We start from the raw sequence: 18,840 nt of genomic DNA, 5'->3' as shown, positions 1-18,840 counted from the left end.
ATCTTTTCTTGAATATTTAATTAAGTTTAACTAGTATCTATTAATTTCTTAAACCAATTTTTGCTTCAACCATTCCATGGTAGTGGAAAATTTAATCACAGATGCTTTTTTCACCCCAACCCCAAACCTTTCTAGGATATATACCTTTCCCCAAGTGGTGTTGACATATCAGAGAATAGATTGAGATGGACAGGAATTTTGTAGCCTCTTCAATGGTCGAAATGTTTAGAATAATCCCTCTATATAGCAAAAATGCTTAGTCGAAGACAATTACTAGTACAGTTGGTGGTATCTCTCCCAATAGGTAGCAGGGTCCAAGAGGTTATGGGATTGACTCTATTGCTGAGGGTTAGTGGTTTATCATAGGTTAATATAATATATCTTTATTGAATAAGAAAAATAGTGACTTTACCATGACGTGATCACATCAATGGTAGTTCAGGGATCAGTATCATTTATATGGGACTCACATGGTCAAGGTAAGAGAGAGAATAATTAAAAAAAAAAAAATCATGTGAAGGGCAATAGTACATTAGCGTCATGAAAAACTTTCTCCCCCTCCCCCTCCCACTCCCACTCCCAAAAAAAAAAATTTAGCTTCACTATCCCTCCAAAGAATTAGTAGTGTCTATATAAGAAAAGCTTCCTCCGAACCATAGGGTAAGCAAGACTGGTGGGCTCTTCTCAAGTCAGTTAAAAGTATAAGTAAAAACAGACCAAATGGGTCCAGTGTATCCCACAGCACACCACTCCCCTTCCCTTCATTTCACAAGTACTTTTAGGTGACCGGGAGGATCTATGGTGTGGGACTGTGGGGGCATCCCCACACCACTTCCTTTCCTTCCCTTCCAAAGTAATTTCAAGTGACAGGAGAGGATCTATGGCACAGGGGCATCTCACAGGCCCACACCACTCCCTTCCCTTCCCTTCAAATGTACTGTCAAGTGACTGGAGAGGATCTATCACCCAACGCTGCCATGTGGAGAGAATCCAAATTTAACTAACATGAGTGGGGCCCTCTTGGATTTCCCATAGCCTGCCACATGTGAGATTCCCCATCTGTTAAATAGACATAGAATTGTACATTCACACATCCATGCCCTTTTGAAATTATTTATGTACACGGAATCCAATGATGATGTCTTTGATACTGAATACAGTTACTGAAAGTCTTATACTTTAGGACTATTGACTGAATGACTGAAGATCAATAAATTATCCTGATATCCTCTATGATCATATAAAATCATTTTTTTAAGTTGAAGAAGCTCACACGCGCCACTACTCTTTTTCTCTACTTCATTTTATTCCTCACCCATCCTTTCTTTCGCAATTTAAAGAGAGAGAAGAGAGAAGAGAGAAGAGAGAAGAGAGAAGCTTCAAGGGTAGTGGGGCTGGTATGGGACTTTTGTCTCAAGAAGCGTGTGGTTTTGAGTTCAACTTCTTATGTTTTATTTGAGTCACTCACACAGTGTGTTTAGTGCTTTTCACTGTTTTTAATGAAAGTTTTCATTCAATTCCAGAATGACTTGATCCATGTGATTGCAGGTCAATATAGACCCGTAGAACTAGTCAAGCCAAAGGCTTGAATAACCGTTGTTAGCAAAAGAGAGAGGGAGAGAGAGAGAGATTTATATCATATCAATCACCAAAAAGTCCAATACAATCTATCAACACTTCTGCACTTGTTTGGTCTACAGTAGATGGATCCTCAAGGGAACCCCAAATGATTCTTATAGATCAAACAGGCTGAGGTTGTAATCATGAACCAAAGTTACATCAGGGAAAATCCCCCAAAAAAAGAAAAAACAAAAAAGAAGATAAAGAGTTAGGCCTTCATTTACCCCTTCCCCCCTAGCACAGTGTATTGTCCATGGTAGATGTAGTAGTTAAACATAGTATTATTTGTAGCAGACTTGCAGCATCTAATCTCCAATAGTGATAATGGTAGATACCTAACTGCCCCAAGTACCCAAACAAGGATGAGAGAGGATCAGAGCATTCAGCAACGTGAGCCCTTCTTGCAGCTCAGTGCACCCGCCGCGGTGGTAATGGTACCCACCAGCGAAGATGGCTTAGCTCCTAAGCTCGATGCTTTAGCATAGCTCGACGAAGCTCCCGCCCCAGACGGCGTGAAGAAAGCTCCATTCAACATCAAATCTCCTTCTGATCTCCAATTCCAGTTCTTCCAATCACTTTGTGGTGCATCCTCATGTTTAGTCACCTGCATATATCAAACTACAACTTAATTTCCTCTCAAAGTAATGGAAGATAGTTTTGTTGGGGTTCTAGGAGGAATAAATAATCCCACATTGGATGTGAGTAGCCTGATGTGGCCACTCTCCCCTTAATGGCTAGCTTTTAAGGATGAGTTCTACCCAAGTCCTAACCGGTGCGTGAAAACCCCCAAGAGTCTCAAAACCTCACCTCTTTGCTGTATCTGTAATCTGGGGCCAGAAATCTATTGCCTTGGCTGTTAATGGTGGGTGCAGCACTCCCTCCAATGGCATACATTTCCCAGTGAGTATAATCATTGTTCACTACATGGAAGTATCCATGTCTGCATCTGTAAGAGAATCAAGAGATCAGATAGGAAAAACAGAGAAAAAAACATAGAAAAATAGAAACGGAGAAGCAGAAACAGAGTACTTACCTGGGCATCCTTTGAACAAGGCCTTCTCCAAAGTGATTAAAAGCAATGGTGACCTGCATATTCTTGTCCTGAGTGTAAGCATCACTATGACCCAGAAGCATAACCTTGTCATGGTGGGTCATATAGTTGTTGGAGATGGTGATGGCAGTAGAACCATGAATGGCATCGATGAGTCCATCATTGCAATTGGAGAGAGAGCAATGGTCCACCCATATATGGCTTCCCCCAAAGATGGACACCCCATCACCATCTGATATGGTCCTCCAACCATAATGGCTAGGTGAGTCTCTCACGTATGTATTCCCTCCTTGCTTGCAGTCATGGATGTGGAGGCCATGAATGATGATATTAGTCACATACTGGATTGTGATACAAGCCCCACCTGCAATGTGGACACTAGCACCTCTACCATCAATGGTTTTGAAGGAATTCATGATCAATTCTTCCTTGAGTTGGATCACCATGTCTCTTGAGAATATGATCCACAGGGGCTCATCCTGGATCACGGCGTACCGGAGGGTGCCGGGCTTGGGATTTACAGCATCGTCGTCGCTGGAGTCAGTGATTACATAGATGCGGCCATTTCTGCCACCGATGGCTTGTTTGCCAAACCCAATTGCACAATCAGCGAGGCGTTGGCGGTTCTTCTCCCAATTGGGGTCGCAACGCCAGCAGTCGTCGATTGGGTTCCCTGTTCCACAGGAGAAGTAACCCAATTGCCTTCTGGTCACTGAGGCATTGATGCTCCTGCAACTCAAAATCACATCACACATTAGTTCCTTTTAGTGATAAACTATAGTAGTAGTAGTAATAGTTTAGTGGGTGTAGCTAGAAGTCAAGAATGAAGAATAAAGAGCTCACCTATGCACCTCTTCTACTACTCTTTCAGGTTCTTGAACAGGGGAAGAGTTGATGAGTGATGGAGCTGTGAGGGCAATGAGGAAGAGAAGGGTCAGTGAAAAACTAGTAGCCATTTTTGTTCTCTACTTTCTCTTTATGAGAGAGAGAGAGAATGAATGAAGTGGAAGAGGGTGTGTGTGAGAGCTGGGAGGAGAGGGAAGGAGATATATATAAGGTGGGAAAAGCCGGGTGATAGGGCGTGATTAAAACCAAAAATTAAAGAAAGTGGGGTTCAATTCGTGATTTCTGGCTTTATGGGATTCCCCATTCGGTGGCTTGGCCTGTTAAGCAAGTCCTCATAGACCCCAATTAACTCCACATTTGATTTTGCTTTCTGTTTAAGCTCTCTCTCTCTCTCTCTCTCTCTCTCTCTCTCTCTCTCTCTCTCTCTCTCTCTCTCTCTACTTGTCTTATTCTTAACAACAAAACTGTTAATGTCTTTTGAAATCACGCAATTGTCTCCCTCTGCTTTAGGCAATGATCTATGGGTTTTCAGGTACTGAAATCGAATTTGAATCTTCTTGCTTGTTAGGGGAATCTGGATCCGGGTAGGTTATAAACGTCCAGATCTGCCTTACCCTAGAAATGCAATACGAATCAGCGGATCCGACCCATACAATCCCCAAGTTTTAGAACCCTGTTACTGATGGATTATTATTTCTCTTGAAAACTTCAAATGAGAGAGAAGGAAAAGCTTTGGTCAAGTCAAGATTTTGGTTGATTTTGAAGGTTATTATTGCCATATTTGAAGTTGGAAGTGGATAACTCTCGGGTTCGGGTATAACCCGGTCTGAGTCACTTTTCTTTTCAAATAATGGAAACTCGATATTCTCATTCTTCGATTACCTTGATAAAATAGAAACGGTATGAGCTTTATGGAAAAAAGATTACTAACGGAAGCTTATAATTTTCTTCTCACATCAATTTTTTTTTTTTTCCTTTATACAGAAAATGTAGACTCCATATGGATAATTCCTTTTTCTAAATGCCCATTGGTGTGGCGTGCAAAGTCTCCCTCCCCTTTATTGAGTTAGAGATTGTCATCACAGTCATCAATATTCTACTACTCCAACTTTTTTTTAGGTGTGTGATTTTTTATATTTTTTTTTATAAACTTTCATTCATGTACATAAGTCTGGGAACATTGTTCTCTTGCCATGTCACAGAACAATGTTATCAGTAAATTCCATATGGGTGTTTTGTCAATAAAACCTACTTCCCCCCTCCCCTGGCGAAATAAGGGGAAAGAAGACAACAGGTTTCCTCTAGCCCATATAGGAAAGGCTTATCGCATGATCCAAATATTTGTCGTGAGACAACTTAGATGTGATCATGATCTAAATTTGTGGACAAGTGGAACCCAAATCCTCTACTCATAAGTCAAATTTTAGAATAACTAATGAATGCCACCCATCAATATAAAACCTTAAAAAATCTAGTACTAACAAGGAGGAGCATGTCATTTAATACACAGTTGCATGGGTATACATAAGAGGATCCAAAGGTTAAAATTATCAAATGATCTATTGGAATGAGTTCCTTCACCCACAGTTAAGGGAGACTCTCTTGAGGGGTCAATCTCTAGTGGGTATTGAGGAACAGTTAAAAAAAATAATAATAAACCTTTTGCGGTTGAGTTGATCTATGACCACCCCTGCTTTTGGAGACAACTTCTTTCTCCTGCTAGAACAAACTCATTCATTATTTGTACCTTCAACCAACGGCTTTTACCCTTCGCCAACATCAACCACAAAAGGCTTATCATCCACAAACACAACTTCGACCTCATCATCAATCCAAAATACAAGAACATGGTGGAGGGTGGAAGGGATACATAGATTGTGGTAGATCCAATCTCGACCCAAATTGTGTTATAGAGGTTAAAGTGTCAACACCAAAAAATAGATAGAATTCCATTGCTCTAATTCAAGATTCTCCAATCTATCTTTACTCTATTTACTTTACTAACATATCAAGATAATGCCTTTCATCAAAAATTAAATAAATAATTTCATAATATTGTTCATTCTACCCAAAAAAAAAAAAGAAGAAATAGTATTGTCCATCACCCGAGTCCATAGGTTTTAGTCTTTTGATAGTCAGTTACCCGACCCGATTCCATAAGTTTTGTCGGTGTAATGGTCAGGTGTGAACATAACACCCATTCTCTCCCTCCCCACAGTCCCTCTTTTTCCATCAATCCTAATTGCTAACTAACTTCCCACTTGACATTTTAGTTAAAGCAGTTGGGCTGTTGAGAGTAGCTTCATTTTCTTTCAATAATTAATTCTTCTCCATTCTCTAAAATTAATTAGTCATTTTTTCACTGCCAGTCTACAAATGGCATGTGATGCTTTATTTTATTTTGTCAAACCATATCTTACATAGTTAAAAAAAAAAATTAAAGGTAAAGGAACGGGGCCCTTGCATCAGCATGAAGTCAACAAGTGCGGTCAATAGGTGTGCATATGAAAGCATCATCATAAGGGCATTTTTGCCTTTTATGGGAGGCATTGCAATCAATTTGCCCAGTCTAGTGCAAGCCACGCAACCTCTACACTCTTGAATAGAGTCTTTATTCTCAAAAAAATAATATTGGGATGATGGATATTGATTCAGTGAGTATGTTCCATGGTCAAAAATGATAAAGATTGATCAAATAGTTCCATGGTAAAAAACGATAAAGATTGATCAAATAATGTGTGATTACTATGTTAATACATCTGAGGAAGAACTTCTTTACCTTGAAGCTCAGACGTTCAGGTTAGACATCATCAAATGATATCGGAACGATTTTCTATGTATCAATTATGTGGGGATTCATAGCATAGTTGGTTAGTTGATGGAGAAAGTGTTACATGGCCAAGATGATGTTGAAATGGATAATCCATATATCAATTTTGATTAAATTAGGAAAAATAAGCCTAAAAAAGGTAAAGGGCCCATGTGCCTAGACATAGGGAGGACAAAATGACCTCTCCACCCCTCGTGAAATGTGAAAACCCTACTATGATTCCATATATGCTCCCTACACTACCCTTTTAGGAAACCCTCTCCCCCAATAAATTGTATCACTTGATAAATTTACCCCCAAGTTTGAACCACTTCCAGATTGGCCAATACGCCGGTCCGGTACCCTTGATAACTTTTTTGGTTTTACTTTCCTTTATTAATTTAACCGCAAACCGCGCCGGAATTCAAAATGGTGGGTCATAAAAAACTGACGTGGCATCAGGATAATCTTTTGGAGAGGATCTTTTTCCATATATGTTGGTCTCTGAAATCAAACCGACACTCAGGCCTTAGACTGGGCCGTACTATCCGTCAATTTGCTGACTTAGGCTATCCTTGGGAAAACCACGTTCTCCCCCATGTGAGCTTTGTCTCCTCCTTCCACGGGGCGATTCTTTAGTGGGCCCAAATTTATCTGTCATTGCCGGGTCTGGACCGTTGATTTGAGGTGTCGTGAAGACTAAACCGTTGATTTGGTTTATATCTTTGTGTCCAAACACTAATTTAGACTTTGGAAGGGATTCATGTGACGGTAGCTGTGGATGGCGGCGGGCCCATTCAGAACTGGACTTTTTTGAGGGACCAATAGAGAAGCCCACCCACTCACACAGACATAGACGTGGATATAGACGTCAGTGCTGGGGCCTAACTTAGCCCGGCCCGTGGCCCTGGTTTTGTTACGGAATCACGGATGGCGAGTGACGGCTACATCAGCCTCTTATCAGTTTCCATTTTTTGCCACTTGTTTAATAAGAGAACATGCCACGTGTTAGTTTCTTTCTCAGCCAATTGTTTTCCTTTTTGTTATTGGAGGATATGAAGCAAATCAATGATAGGAAAGCATGTCCCCACGATCACATGTGATTGCCTCATGTCCACATTGTGTAACCCGACCCGACAACTCCTATGTCTCTATGGAAGTTAATATACGTGTTCAAGAGCATATTTTTGTTTTCCAGAGATTGTTTTCTATTTGGGAGCGTCCTCTACACCAGCACTTTCAATTGTCTATCTTTCCTCTTAAAAGTAAGGATAGAGATGTCTTTTCACATGGACATGAAAAATAGATACTATGCCATCACTCTCTCACAGAAAAAATAATAATAATAATAAACCCCATTTGAGAGGTGGATGTGGGAATGTTGGACAATGTTCTTTCTCCTTTTGTACCCTTTTGGGTAAATTACGACTGTTACAATGGTTTGTTATTTTTTCAAATGTCACAAAGCAACATGTCTACCACATGGACAATTGATATGTCCATTTTGATCGTAGGATAGAAAGAATATGGTTCATTGCCTGGTTTAGTTTTTAACTTTTGGTAACATTGCGAGGGGAGTAGATTTTCTAGAATTAAAAAATATGAGATTTTTGCAAGAAATATGGACCAGTTTATGCGCACCTCACCATGCGCCTAATCCATACAATCTCTAATGTGTGTGGTGAAACTACCACCACTAGGCTATCCTAGTGTTCGTGAAAATAATTGAATATGTTAATGGAGTGAAATGAATTTGAGACCTCCTGCATGAATTACTTGCTATCATACCATTATACCAAACCTTGCCTTTACTGAAATGCCTTACATTTAGGTTGCATAGGTTATGATGTTCATAATTAAGAAAATAAAAGATAAAAATAAATAAATAAAAAAAGGTGGTCAGGAGAGCAGATTTGATGTGTGGGTGCTTTAATCTTCCATGTGATAAATTTTATGGACAAATAAACCCCGATATCCTTTATTCACATGTTAAATTTTTATCTTAAATCAGTGTAGGTCGTAGTGATACAAAGAATGCAATAGGTGCGCATGGACGTATATAGGAGTAAATAAGAGGATAAATGACCGAATTTGATGATTTAATGTGACCTATTAGAATATTTCTAGATATCTAATGATTTGAATTAACACATCACGACCACGTGGCATAGCACCAACAGCTAGACTTGATTATGTAAGGCTGTCAAAGTTCAGCTAGGATCAAACCAAATCAAACCAAACTGCACAGTTTGGTTTTTGGTTGGGATTTAAATTATAGGACTGATGGAACCCAAAACCAAATTGGATCAACCAAAATGCATCGATCAAAAACCAAAAAGTGGACCGATCTCAACAAAAATCAAAATCGAACCAATAGTACCCCGGCAAGAAACTGAAACCTGACCTTTTCTTTCTGCTGATTTACGATCAGTCTGATTTACAACCAACCTGAAGTCCGCTGCTCTACAACCAATCTCTCTCGATGGTCGAGCTGATCTACAACCACTCTCTCCTGGTGATCGAGCTAATCATAGACCACCCTTTTATATAGGGCAAAATAGATCGGTATTGCCCACATAATGAAAGTAGATTTTGGTCCATGGAGGCCCAAGAAGGTAGGAACTCCAATATGTTCGATGCTTCTTCGGCCTAATACGATATACGAGTGGGACCTGCACTATGAGCAAGCTATGCGAGAAACCACTTCTTCTTTTTTTGTTATGCAGCAACTTGGGTGAAATGGGGTTCTATGAGGAAACCTCGGATTTTTGAGTTTTCACCATTGATTACTGGTCGAGCCACTAGAATGGAATAAGATAAGAATCTTTGGTTTTGGAAAACCCTCCCGATTTCCTTACGTATATAGATGTAAAAATCGAAATTGAACCAGACTAGCAGAATCGTAATTCTATTACTAACTGATCAATAAAAAACCCAATACGAGACGAATCGAACCAGATTGAAATCATCACTTATTGATCAAGGAAAAAAAATGTGGGACTTGGTAGATAGTAAGGTTGTGTTTGATAGTCATTCTATCTCAGAAGCGACGTTTCGTATTAAAATCAAAATTTTCTATTTTTGTGTTAAAATTCTGTTTTGGAATGAAACCATGTTCTAACATTTCTTGTTTCTAACTCTTTTTTTTTTTTTGGTTTTCAACTCATTTAAAAAAAAAAAGAAAAACGAACTGTGAACACTAAACAGAAAATTATGTTTTCTCATTCCCATGAAACCAAAAAAAGCCAAAAGCATGTTTTCGAATGAATACCAAACGCGGCCTAAGCATAATGATATCCGAAGAAAAAAAAAAAAAAAACATAATGATAATGGGTGGGATGTGCCGGATATCATACGTACGCCTCATGCTCATGAGACACATCGTAATACTAATCAATATTCTTACCCATACTCAAGGGCCAAGGCATGAACGTCCTAAAAGAAGAATATGGTAGACACGCCCCCACCCATTATCCTTTTCCCAGCTTCACTCCTGCGTAACCCAACTTTTGATAGAGCTCCCATTCCAATACGCATGCGCCAACACTTTTAGACTCCACCCATCTTAGATTTCCTTCTATTGTTTGAAGACCCTGGTCTGGTTGGATTGGATTGATTTGAATTAGATTTATAAGCTGAGATCAATCCCGATTCTCCCGATCTGACTCGAGCTGATCTTGTCTGAACTGATGGATCTTAATTTTGGGTTTTTAAACTTTGTTTTCTTTCACAGGATAACAGCACCTCCTTTTTCCATCTTATATTTAGGAGAGGGTTAACATTTAAGAAGAAAGTTTTCCTTCACCACTTGGTGATGTGATGAACTCCAACTCTTATTGTCTATTGTTGAAAGTACATCTCCCCTTGCAATTGGCATCCGACCGTATCAATGCCCTTTAGCATAAGTGAAGGAAAACTCCAATGAGACTCCACAAAAGTATCCCAATAAATCCAAACGATTATTTTCAATAAAAATTCACAAAAAAGAATTAATAATTACTTCCACACTCCACTTTTTAATTCCAATTGTTCCACGTACCCAAGGTTATTAAAATCAGCATTGAATGTCGAATCAGTCTCTTTCAATCCCAAAAACACTAAAATCGACCTTTAGATCTAAAAACTCAATGATAGACCGAAGCAAAATCAGATATATTGAATCGATTAAAAATCTGCATCAATCATGATCAATCTCGATTCAAATTGGCCGATTGGATTGGTGCTATTCTGATGTTGATGCTCAAGCTTGTCCTCCCCTTTTTTTTACTCTTTTTGAGGCTTAGGTAGAGTTGTTAGCGTTGGGTTCTTCTAAGCGCAGCCACGCAGGTAGGGACGTAGGGTAGCTAGGACTGGGTTTATCATCATTAAGATTTTGACTAACCAAATGCCCCACTGACTAGGGCTTCCGGCTCCAAGTGTCAAACCCTAACCCAAGTTTATCACACTAATTCAAGCAATTGCAGTTATGGCGATTGAGCCTCAGAAGGATGGTCGGCATTCATTCAACTAAAATTGAAATGAAGCCAGAAAGGGTGGAATTGGACCGGGTCCATTCAATTCAAGGTTCAACCCCAGCTCCAAATTATTATGGATCAGGTTTTCCTTCACACATGACGGAGAGAGTGAAACTCTTAATTTATAGGATCTGATTTTTTCCTGTTAAACTGAGAAAGGGTCTTTTTGATTTTTGCAGATAAGAAGTGGGACTTAATGTTGAAAATTTTCCTTTTAGGAGTTCAATCACAATGTCGCTTTAGATGAAGAGATTCTCTCTACACCCTAGGTAATGGAAAACTTTCTCTATTTTCTTTATGTTGTCTACTCCCTTTCAACATGTCCACTGCAGAGACAATCCATTATGATATCATTTGATTGCAACCGATCTAAAAGCTCAAATTTCAAAGTGGAGAGGTCCTTCATAGGCTCATAAGCCAAGTAATCATACACTACCTGATGCATGTGCGACTAAACTTCACTCTTATTCCTAGACATGAGTCCACTCACTACACCAGATATAGATCAATCGATATTAAAACTGATTCTTCTTCACCATGGGTGAAGGAAACTCAATCCTCTCTCTCTCTCTCATATACCAAATGACAAAATGATGAAGTTGATTGACTTTTCAACAATGTTTATTAAGAAAAGTCAACAACATCACATGTGTGGCTGTTCAGTGGAGGCCCAACACAACAATGACTCCTAGAATCTAACCCATCAACCACCTCTCTCTCTCTCTCTCTCTCTCTTCCTTGTTTCCACTGACTGCGGTAAACAACTTTATTCATTTATCATTGTGGGTTCGTTATATGGGTGGGTCACATGTCACTATCGGGTTACAAGGTGGGGTTGGATCTGGGTCTCGGTCTTTTCAATGTGGGGCCCAACAGCCCAAACCAAGTTCCATATATAATAGTGTATCGGTGGCATTACTCCATCATAAAATGTCCGGCTTTGTCCTTGAATTTCTATTTCCAACTTCCAAGCCACAAATGATTTGTGGGCATGTGAGAGAGATTAGTAGTAGTAATTAGTACGATTAATCATAATGATAACAACTTAACAACACCCGCCCCTCTCTCTCTCTCTCTCTCTCTCTACATGCGTCTTTTTGTCTAGTAATATATCTACAAAGATTAAAAATGGTTTATTAAGGTGTCACTTTAATTATATGCTTTTGCAATTAACATGATTACATTACATGACATGCCAGTCTAATATTTCCTTCTTCTGATGAAAAATTCGTTCGATAGTGGATTATGGTTGTCGAATGGTCGGTTCCATATGGTTTTAATCATTTTTTTTTTCTTGGGTTTTATGTGTATATTGAACCACATTGAATGCGGAATGATAAAGTGTTCGATCGGTTTCAGTTTAGTATGATATTAGTCAAATCTATTTTGGTTTCTTATTGGTTTCTCTTAACAACTCCACTTTTATTTGTAGGAAAAATTATCATTTCACCGTTAAATGCAAACAAATTTTATCTTAATGGCCACCTCATCCATTGTATAGATAGTGAAATATTTAGATAAGTCACTTGTCAAATTTTAGAGTTATGTTCAACAAAAGACTCATCATGTAAAGGCCATGCAAAGTGCGAATCCACTGATACTCCAACCACTAGTGTGCGCTCTCCTGTAGACGAATTTTTTCAAAGTTCTATTTTACTATTTGAAAAACATTACTTGGGTTAAAACTTCACATGTGAATAATAGACCTAAAGGTCTACTCATTTATAAAATTTAAACCCCATCTAATATGTCACATGTCAAAATTTTGAACCAATTAGATAAGTTCATTTAGTCCTTTCGACCAAATATACTTTGCCCTATTTGTGAACATAGACAGCGTGATCAATTAGAATTTTTTTGTAGTCAAATTTTGTGAGAAATATGTTATGTTCATGCCATGATTTGTATTTTATTGAAGTGATGCCCAATTATGATGGGGTTTCTAAGAGAAGCAACTTCTACTGGGCCCTGAAAATTGCTTCAGTCCAATTTTGGTCCAAAAGATCCTGGGCTTGCCAGTAAGTTCCAAGGTTGGATTTGGGCTGGGAAGAATAACCTAAAATCTTTGCCTAACATTCAAGCCAACTTGTTCAACCCACCAAACCTGTCAAGTCCTTAGAGTTATCTTTGTTAAACATCTTGAAACCCAAACTTTTTGACAATTTGGGCATCAAAATTTCTCCAAGGGTGTGTGTCTCATTTGCTATGACTATATGGACTATATGGACTATATGGACCGACCAAAAGGAGACTAATTATGTGTTTGTTGGGTTAAGCCCACCTAAAATGTAAAATCTTGGTTTGACCCAAAAGGATTATACCTTCCCATCTATCAATCACTTCTTTGGTCTTTTCCTTTTAACCTTTTTGACTATGCTCTATTTGGATTAAAGGACCAAAGAAAATCAGCTTTAAGTAATAACACAACTGGAAAACTACTCAACTGCTACTAATTGCAACTAACTTCAAATAAAAAAGGGTGGCTGATGGACTATATTATGTTCAAACATGTTCCACCAATTTCTCTGAGTGGCTAAAAATCTATAAAGCATAACCCATCAAGGCAGGGTTGTAATACAATGAAGCGGGTCCAATTCTGTTCTGGTCCAGCCAGAGTCTGCCAGTTCCACCTGAACCCTAAAAACCTTGTATGGAATGCCGGCTCAGGAATGGCAGGAATCGGGATCAAGCTCCACTGATCCTTTCAAAATTTTAAATCATTTCACAAAAGGAGAATAAGATCGGGCTTCTCTATAGCATGCTACAGTTACACATGTAGTGCGGATCCAAGGACTAATAGTCCTCAGGCACACAGCCCAAGGCCTAGATACGCAGCCTAAGCTGCTCCCAACCATTTGATCTGCACTACACTACGTGTCACACGACAAATGATCCCCACGCAGTCATTATGCTTGCCTAGAAGCTTTTAATTCCAAAGGCTTATATATTTAAAAGATGATCTTGGGTTTAATTTGACCCAACACAACTCAGCCCAGTCTTATGTTTGAGGCCTAAAATCAGAAACCCAGATCATGCCCACCCAAAGAGACACATCTGACTTTCTGGGCCTGTCTTAAAAGTTGCACCACGCTAATATCATACTAGCAGACAGGTCAGACAATAATACAGCACTGTAATATGGTGGTAACAGTTTCTCTCCACCATGATATGGTGGTAACGTGGTGGAGAGAAAGAGAGAGAGTGAATCTTCATCTTCATCTATCCCATCATACCTTCTGATTGGATTGGAGAAGGCTATTACAGAGTACATACCATGAACAATAGGGGTGAGAGTTAATGATGAAACATAGTTCAATCATAGCATCAGTAAAGAGATTTTCTCTTCACACTAAGTGAGCGAAGGAAAACTTAATTTTTAAATCAATTTCTGGTTGACTGCCACTAGGGAAACTAGATTAGAGAAGTTTAGGATGAAGACTTTAATTGACATTCTAAATGGTTTTTTTCTTTTTTTAGGTAAGGAGGGAGAGTGGATAACGGCCAAGAGGCTCGAATTCAAGACCTCCAAAATCCTAGTGAGTGTGGATTTTTTTCTCATCTAACTGCAGTAGGTAGTTGTTGTTATCAATGTTATTTATTTGGCTATTTTAATCTCCTTTCGTTTCATGGAAAAAAAATACATAACAATTAAAAAAGTCTTTATTTATTTATTATTATTATTTTTTTTTTTTTGTGTGTTTTCTAATTTTTGGAAAAAAAAAATCTATCTGTTTGGCAGCAAAGGAAATTAAAGAGAAATGAAAATTTTCAAATCTAAAAGTGTAACTTTTGTAATCTGTATCCAGCATGATCATACAATTACTTAAATTTGTTTATCATGTTAAGTAATGATACTTTTTAATTTTTTAAAATTTTTTTTAATTTTTTTTACATTCCATAGATTTGGATGCAAAGTAAAATGAATTTTAATAACTAAATATGGAATAATATAGAGTTTCTGATATCATTATGTGGAATAGTGATTACAAAAGTTTCTTTTTAACGCTTGAAGTTTTCGTTTCATTTTCCTTTAATTTTCCCTACAACCAAATGGAGTCTTGTGCATCTGCTCAAATTTGATAGCCAACTTAATGGATCCAGATCCAACCCTTTTTTTTTTTTTTTTTCTAATACCATACTTGATCTAACCATTTTTTTTTTTTAATAAAATATGATCCAACCATGTTGAGGGTTGATTTGATAAGCTAACCATGGATTATACATGATATCTAGCTCTTTCAAAATTGGATGACATCTTTTTGTGTCTAGTATCTTGAAGACGTCCGTATGTAGTTTTAGAAGTAAGGATGTTAATTAATTCGGTTTCAATTTGATTCAAGTATGAAAGGTAGAAATCAAAATCAAACCGTTTATTAGAATGTTCCAAAGCCATTTAATTAATGATCCATGTCAAATGGATTTTATGGTTTTGGTTACGACTTTTTGTTACCTGTTCAAAATAAATAGTATATAAAAGGTCCAATTGTAAACGAACCAATTCTTTAGAACCCAATAAAGAAATTAAACCTGAAGCTAATGAGCTTGATAGATCATATTTTTGTTGCAATATTTCATATATTTTCGTATAATTATCTCATAGAGAAATGCAAGGTGAAGGAGCCATGTGTCCATGTGGACTAGGTCGGATGATGTTGAAGGTATCTCGTACCAAAAGAAACTCAAGACAATGGTTTTTCAAATGTCCTGCAAATGAAACCCATGTAGGACATTTCATATGGGTATATAGACAACCACCTTCTAATGAGGATATTGATGAGCGCAAATATGATAATGGTTTCAAGAATGACTTTCGTAAATATCAACCGCAAGGAAACATGGCAAAATATTTCATATTTGACGTAACAATTGTTTTGTTGATATGGAACTTGATCATATCAATTATTCTTGTTTATGTCTTATTTTGACTCTAACTATTTGTGTAATAATAGCTTCCATGTCTCAGAATTTATTATAAAACCATTGACAATCTTTAGATTTTATTTAAAAATCACAACTTTGGCACCCGTGGTGAAGATGGCATTTTATGTAATGGCATTTTATGTAAATATTAGTTTCAAACATAAACGATTTTGTTAAGTGCAAACCATAAAAGTTTCTATTTCTTTCAAGTTACAAAATCAATTTTTTTTTTTTTTTTTGTTGCCATACAACATTTAAGACGCATAATCACTTAAAAAAACAGACAAAAAAAATGTGCCAAACCCATAATCAAGTTTAAAAAACATAGTCGTTATAATACAGAGCCATATAATGCCAAGATTAATTGTTTTTTAATCGATTTAGTATGTATAATTAGTTCGATGACTATATTTGTATAATCGATTTTAATCAATTCAAAATCAATAATTTAAACGGATATCCTTTATTAAAACTAAAGAGAGAAAAACTCTGTATGTCTAGTGTTCCAACATCCACGCACTGCAACCCCTACTTGTTACTTGGAGTCAAAGAAATAGAATCTTAAAAGGTAATTTTAAAAATACTAATACCTACAGGCATATTTACAAATCAAAGGGAAAAGATAAATTATTCCATTTTCTTTATTGTGAACATAAGGACAGCAATTGGTGTAATCGGAGTAGTAGCCAATTTTGTTCCTGAATGAAGATATCAAACTCTTTATGTTTTTTGGTAAAAGATACCAAAACTCTGGGGAAGAAAGTAGTTGGAGACACCTGCTCCAAGTACCCACACATAATAGATTTTTTTATTTTTTTTTTGTATTTACTCATTTAGGTCTGCACCTAATTTGACTATTGTTCCCAAGTGTTCATACCACGAGAACCACAACTCTGTTGGATTGAGTCCAGCTCCACCAGAAATAACGGCAGTTTCCGGTGAGATTCAAACCCATCCTCACATAGCTATCCTCCCAAGTTCCGGCATGGGTCATCTCTTACCCACCGTAAACTACCGAGTCACGTTCATCATCACTCATCCAATCGTCTCCCTCGCTGAGTCACGCCTCGTGACTCGCTTACTATCGGCCTTCCCTCTTGCGGTCACTCCAAAGGAGTTCCATATCCTCCCACCCGATCCATCATCCGCCACCAACTCCGACGTACTTCCTCCAACGTGAAGCATTACGCCGCTCCGCCCACCTTCTCGCTCCACTCCTCACTTCCGCCCCTTTCTCTGCTCTCGTCACCGACATGTTCTTAGCCCTTACCGTTTTCCCCATCACCCACGATCTTCAAATCCCTAGTTACATCCTCTTCTCTTCCTCAGCCAAAATGTTATGTCTTTACCTAATTTCCTGCCCTTGTTGGTGTTAATCTCAGTGATGAAATCAACATCCCCTGTATACCGCCTCTACCCAAAACCTCTCTCCCGCCGCTTCTTCTAGATCAGACTAGTCTCTTCGCTACCCAGTTCATTGAAAATGGTGAAGCACTTGTCAGATCAGACGGGATTCTCATTAACACATTCGGATCTCTGGAAGCTGAGACGGTGGCGGCGCTGAACGAGGGAAAAATAATAAATGGACTACCGCCAGTGATACCGATCGGACCACTGGTTCCGCGCGAATGTGAGTCGGAGCAAGGTGGATGTGTATCGGTAATGGAATGGCTGGATGGGCAGGAGAAGGGTTCGGTCACGTACGTGAGCTTCGGGAGTCGGACGGCGATGTCGAGGGAGCAGATCAGGGAGATTGGTGAAGGATTGGTGAGGAGTGGGTGTGGGTTCTTGTGGGTGGTGAAGGAGAAAAAGGTCGATAGGGAAGAGGAAGAGGGAGTCGAAGAGGTGGTGGGTGAGGGTCATTGGTTGATGGAGAGAGGTTGGTGGTGAAGAAGTGGGTCGACCAGGTGGCGATACTGAGTCATTTGGCGGTCGGTGGGTTTGTGAGTCACTGCGGGTGGAACTCGGTGACGGAGGCGGCGTGGCATGGGGTGAGGATGATGGCGTGGCCGCAGGGTGCAGACAGGAGGATAAATGCTGAGGTGGTGGAGATGAATGGGCTCGGGGTGTGGATGAGAAGTTGGGGATGGGGAGGTGGTGGTGAGGTGGTGAAGGCGAAGAAGATAGAGGAGAAGGTCAGAGAGACGACGGGGGATGAGCAGCTGAGGTGCAGGCGGCGAAGATTAAAGACAAGGCGAGGAAGGCTGCTCGGTTGGGTGGGAGCCCTCACAAAGAACTGTCGGGCTTTGTTCGATGGGTTACAACATAATATTAATTAATGGTGGAGGATCTGAGTGTCATATTCATTCGTTATTTCATCTTCTTTTCGTAAAAGTAAGTTGGGTGATAAATTATCTTGGTGATAGATATAATGCATATATGATATTTTAACTTGATCGATCTATATGATACATCAAAGTAAATAGTCGGTACTTTACTATAATCAATCGTTATAAGCTTGTAATTGATTTGTAGTGGTGTGTCAGGTTGACAACCGATGTCAATTATAACTAGTCATAACCCGTCAATCTTTTTGCATGGATCCTCACGCTTGTCTTTACTTGGAATTTTCATGTAATTAACAATTTTTTGGGATGAAGTATGGGCTTAACATATATGAAAGAACTTAACATCTAGAAATTTTTTTGGTTAAAATGTGGAGAAATGTTTCTACCAAGCGATCATTATTCAATAAATGTAGATAAAATAGAGTGCAAAGGAGCTCCATGGTAGTAGTGATCATAGACCGTAGGCCAAAGCCCCCATACAACAAACAGTGCTTTCACAGGACCAACGAGCAGTAGTAGGGCGTGCCTACTTGAACTCACAACTAGTCGACCTCCTTTCATAATTGATAATCAAATTTACACCACATTCATAATTTCAAATACTAAAAAATAAGGTCCAACTTTTCCTAAGGTCACAGTGAATAGAGGCCACTCGAGCGAGGGTGGCAAGGTCTCGACTCTAGACTGAGGTTTTAAAACTGTCGATATGGATCGGATGGATTAACTTTTTATTTTTTATTATTATTATTATTTTTTAAATAGGTATTTTGGACCATTTTATCCTTATACCTT

At 38.6% G+C, this 18,840-nt stretch overlaps 1 protein-coding gene and 1 pseudogene across 1 annotated transcript; one reads left to right on the top strand and one right to left on the bottom strand.

Annotated features, from left to right (window-relative positions):
* Positions 1-1,599: 1,599 nt before the first annotated feature.
* Positions 1,600-3,704, bottom strand: LOC122078156 (probable pectate lyase 22). The gene is made up of 4 exons (XM_042644021.1): positions 3,515-3,704; positions 2,654-3,400; positions 2,428-2,566; positions 1,600-2,224 (listed from the first exon to the last, which is right to left on the bottom strand). Exons 1-4 carry the CDS (start codon positions 3,625-3,627, stop codon positions 2,003-2,005), a joined length of 1,221 nt encoding a protein of 406 aa, XP_042499955.1. The 5' UTR covers positions 3,628-3,704; the 3' UTR covers positions 1,600-2,002.
* Positions 3,705-15,470: 11,766 nt separating this feature from the next.
* On the top strand, positions 15,471-18,302 carry LOC122078089 (annotated as a pseudogene).
* The last annotated feature ends 538 nt before the right edge of the window (positions 18,303-18,840 follow it).

The sequence above is a fragment of the Macadamia integrifolia genome, chromosome 5 (genome assembly GCF_013358625.1).
Source record: "Macadamia integrifolia cultivar HAES 741 chromosome 5, SCU_Mint_v3, whole genome shotgun sequence".
Taxonomy (NCBI): domain Eukaryota; kingdom Viridiplantae; phylum Streptophyta; class Magnoliopsida; order Proteales; family Proteaceae; genus Macadamia; species Macadamia integrifolia.
This window is presented reverse-complemented; position numbering and strand designations above follow the sequence as displayed.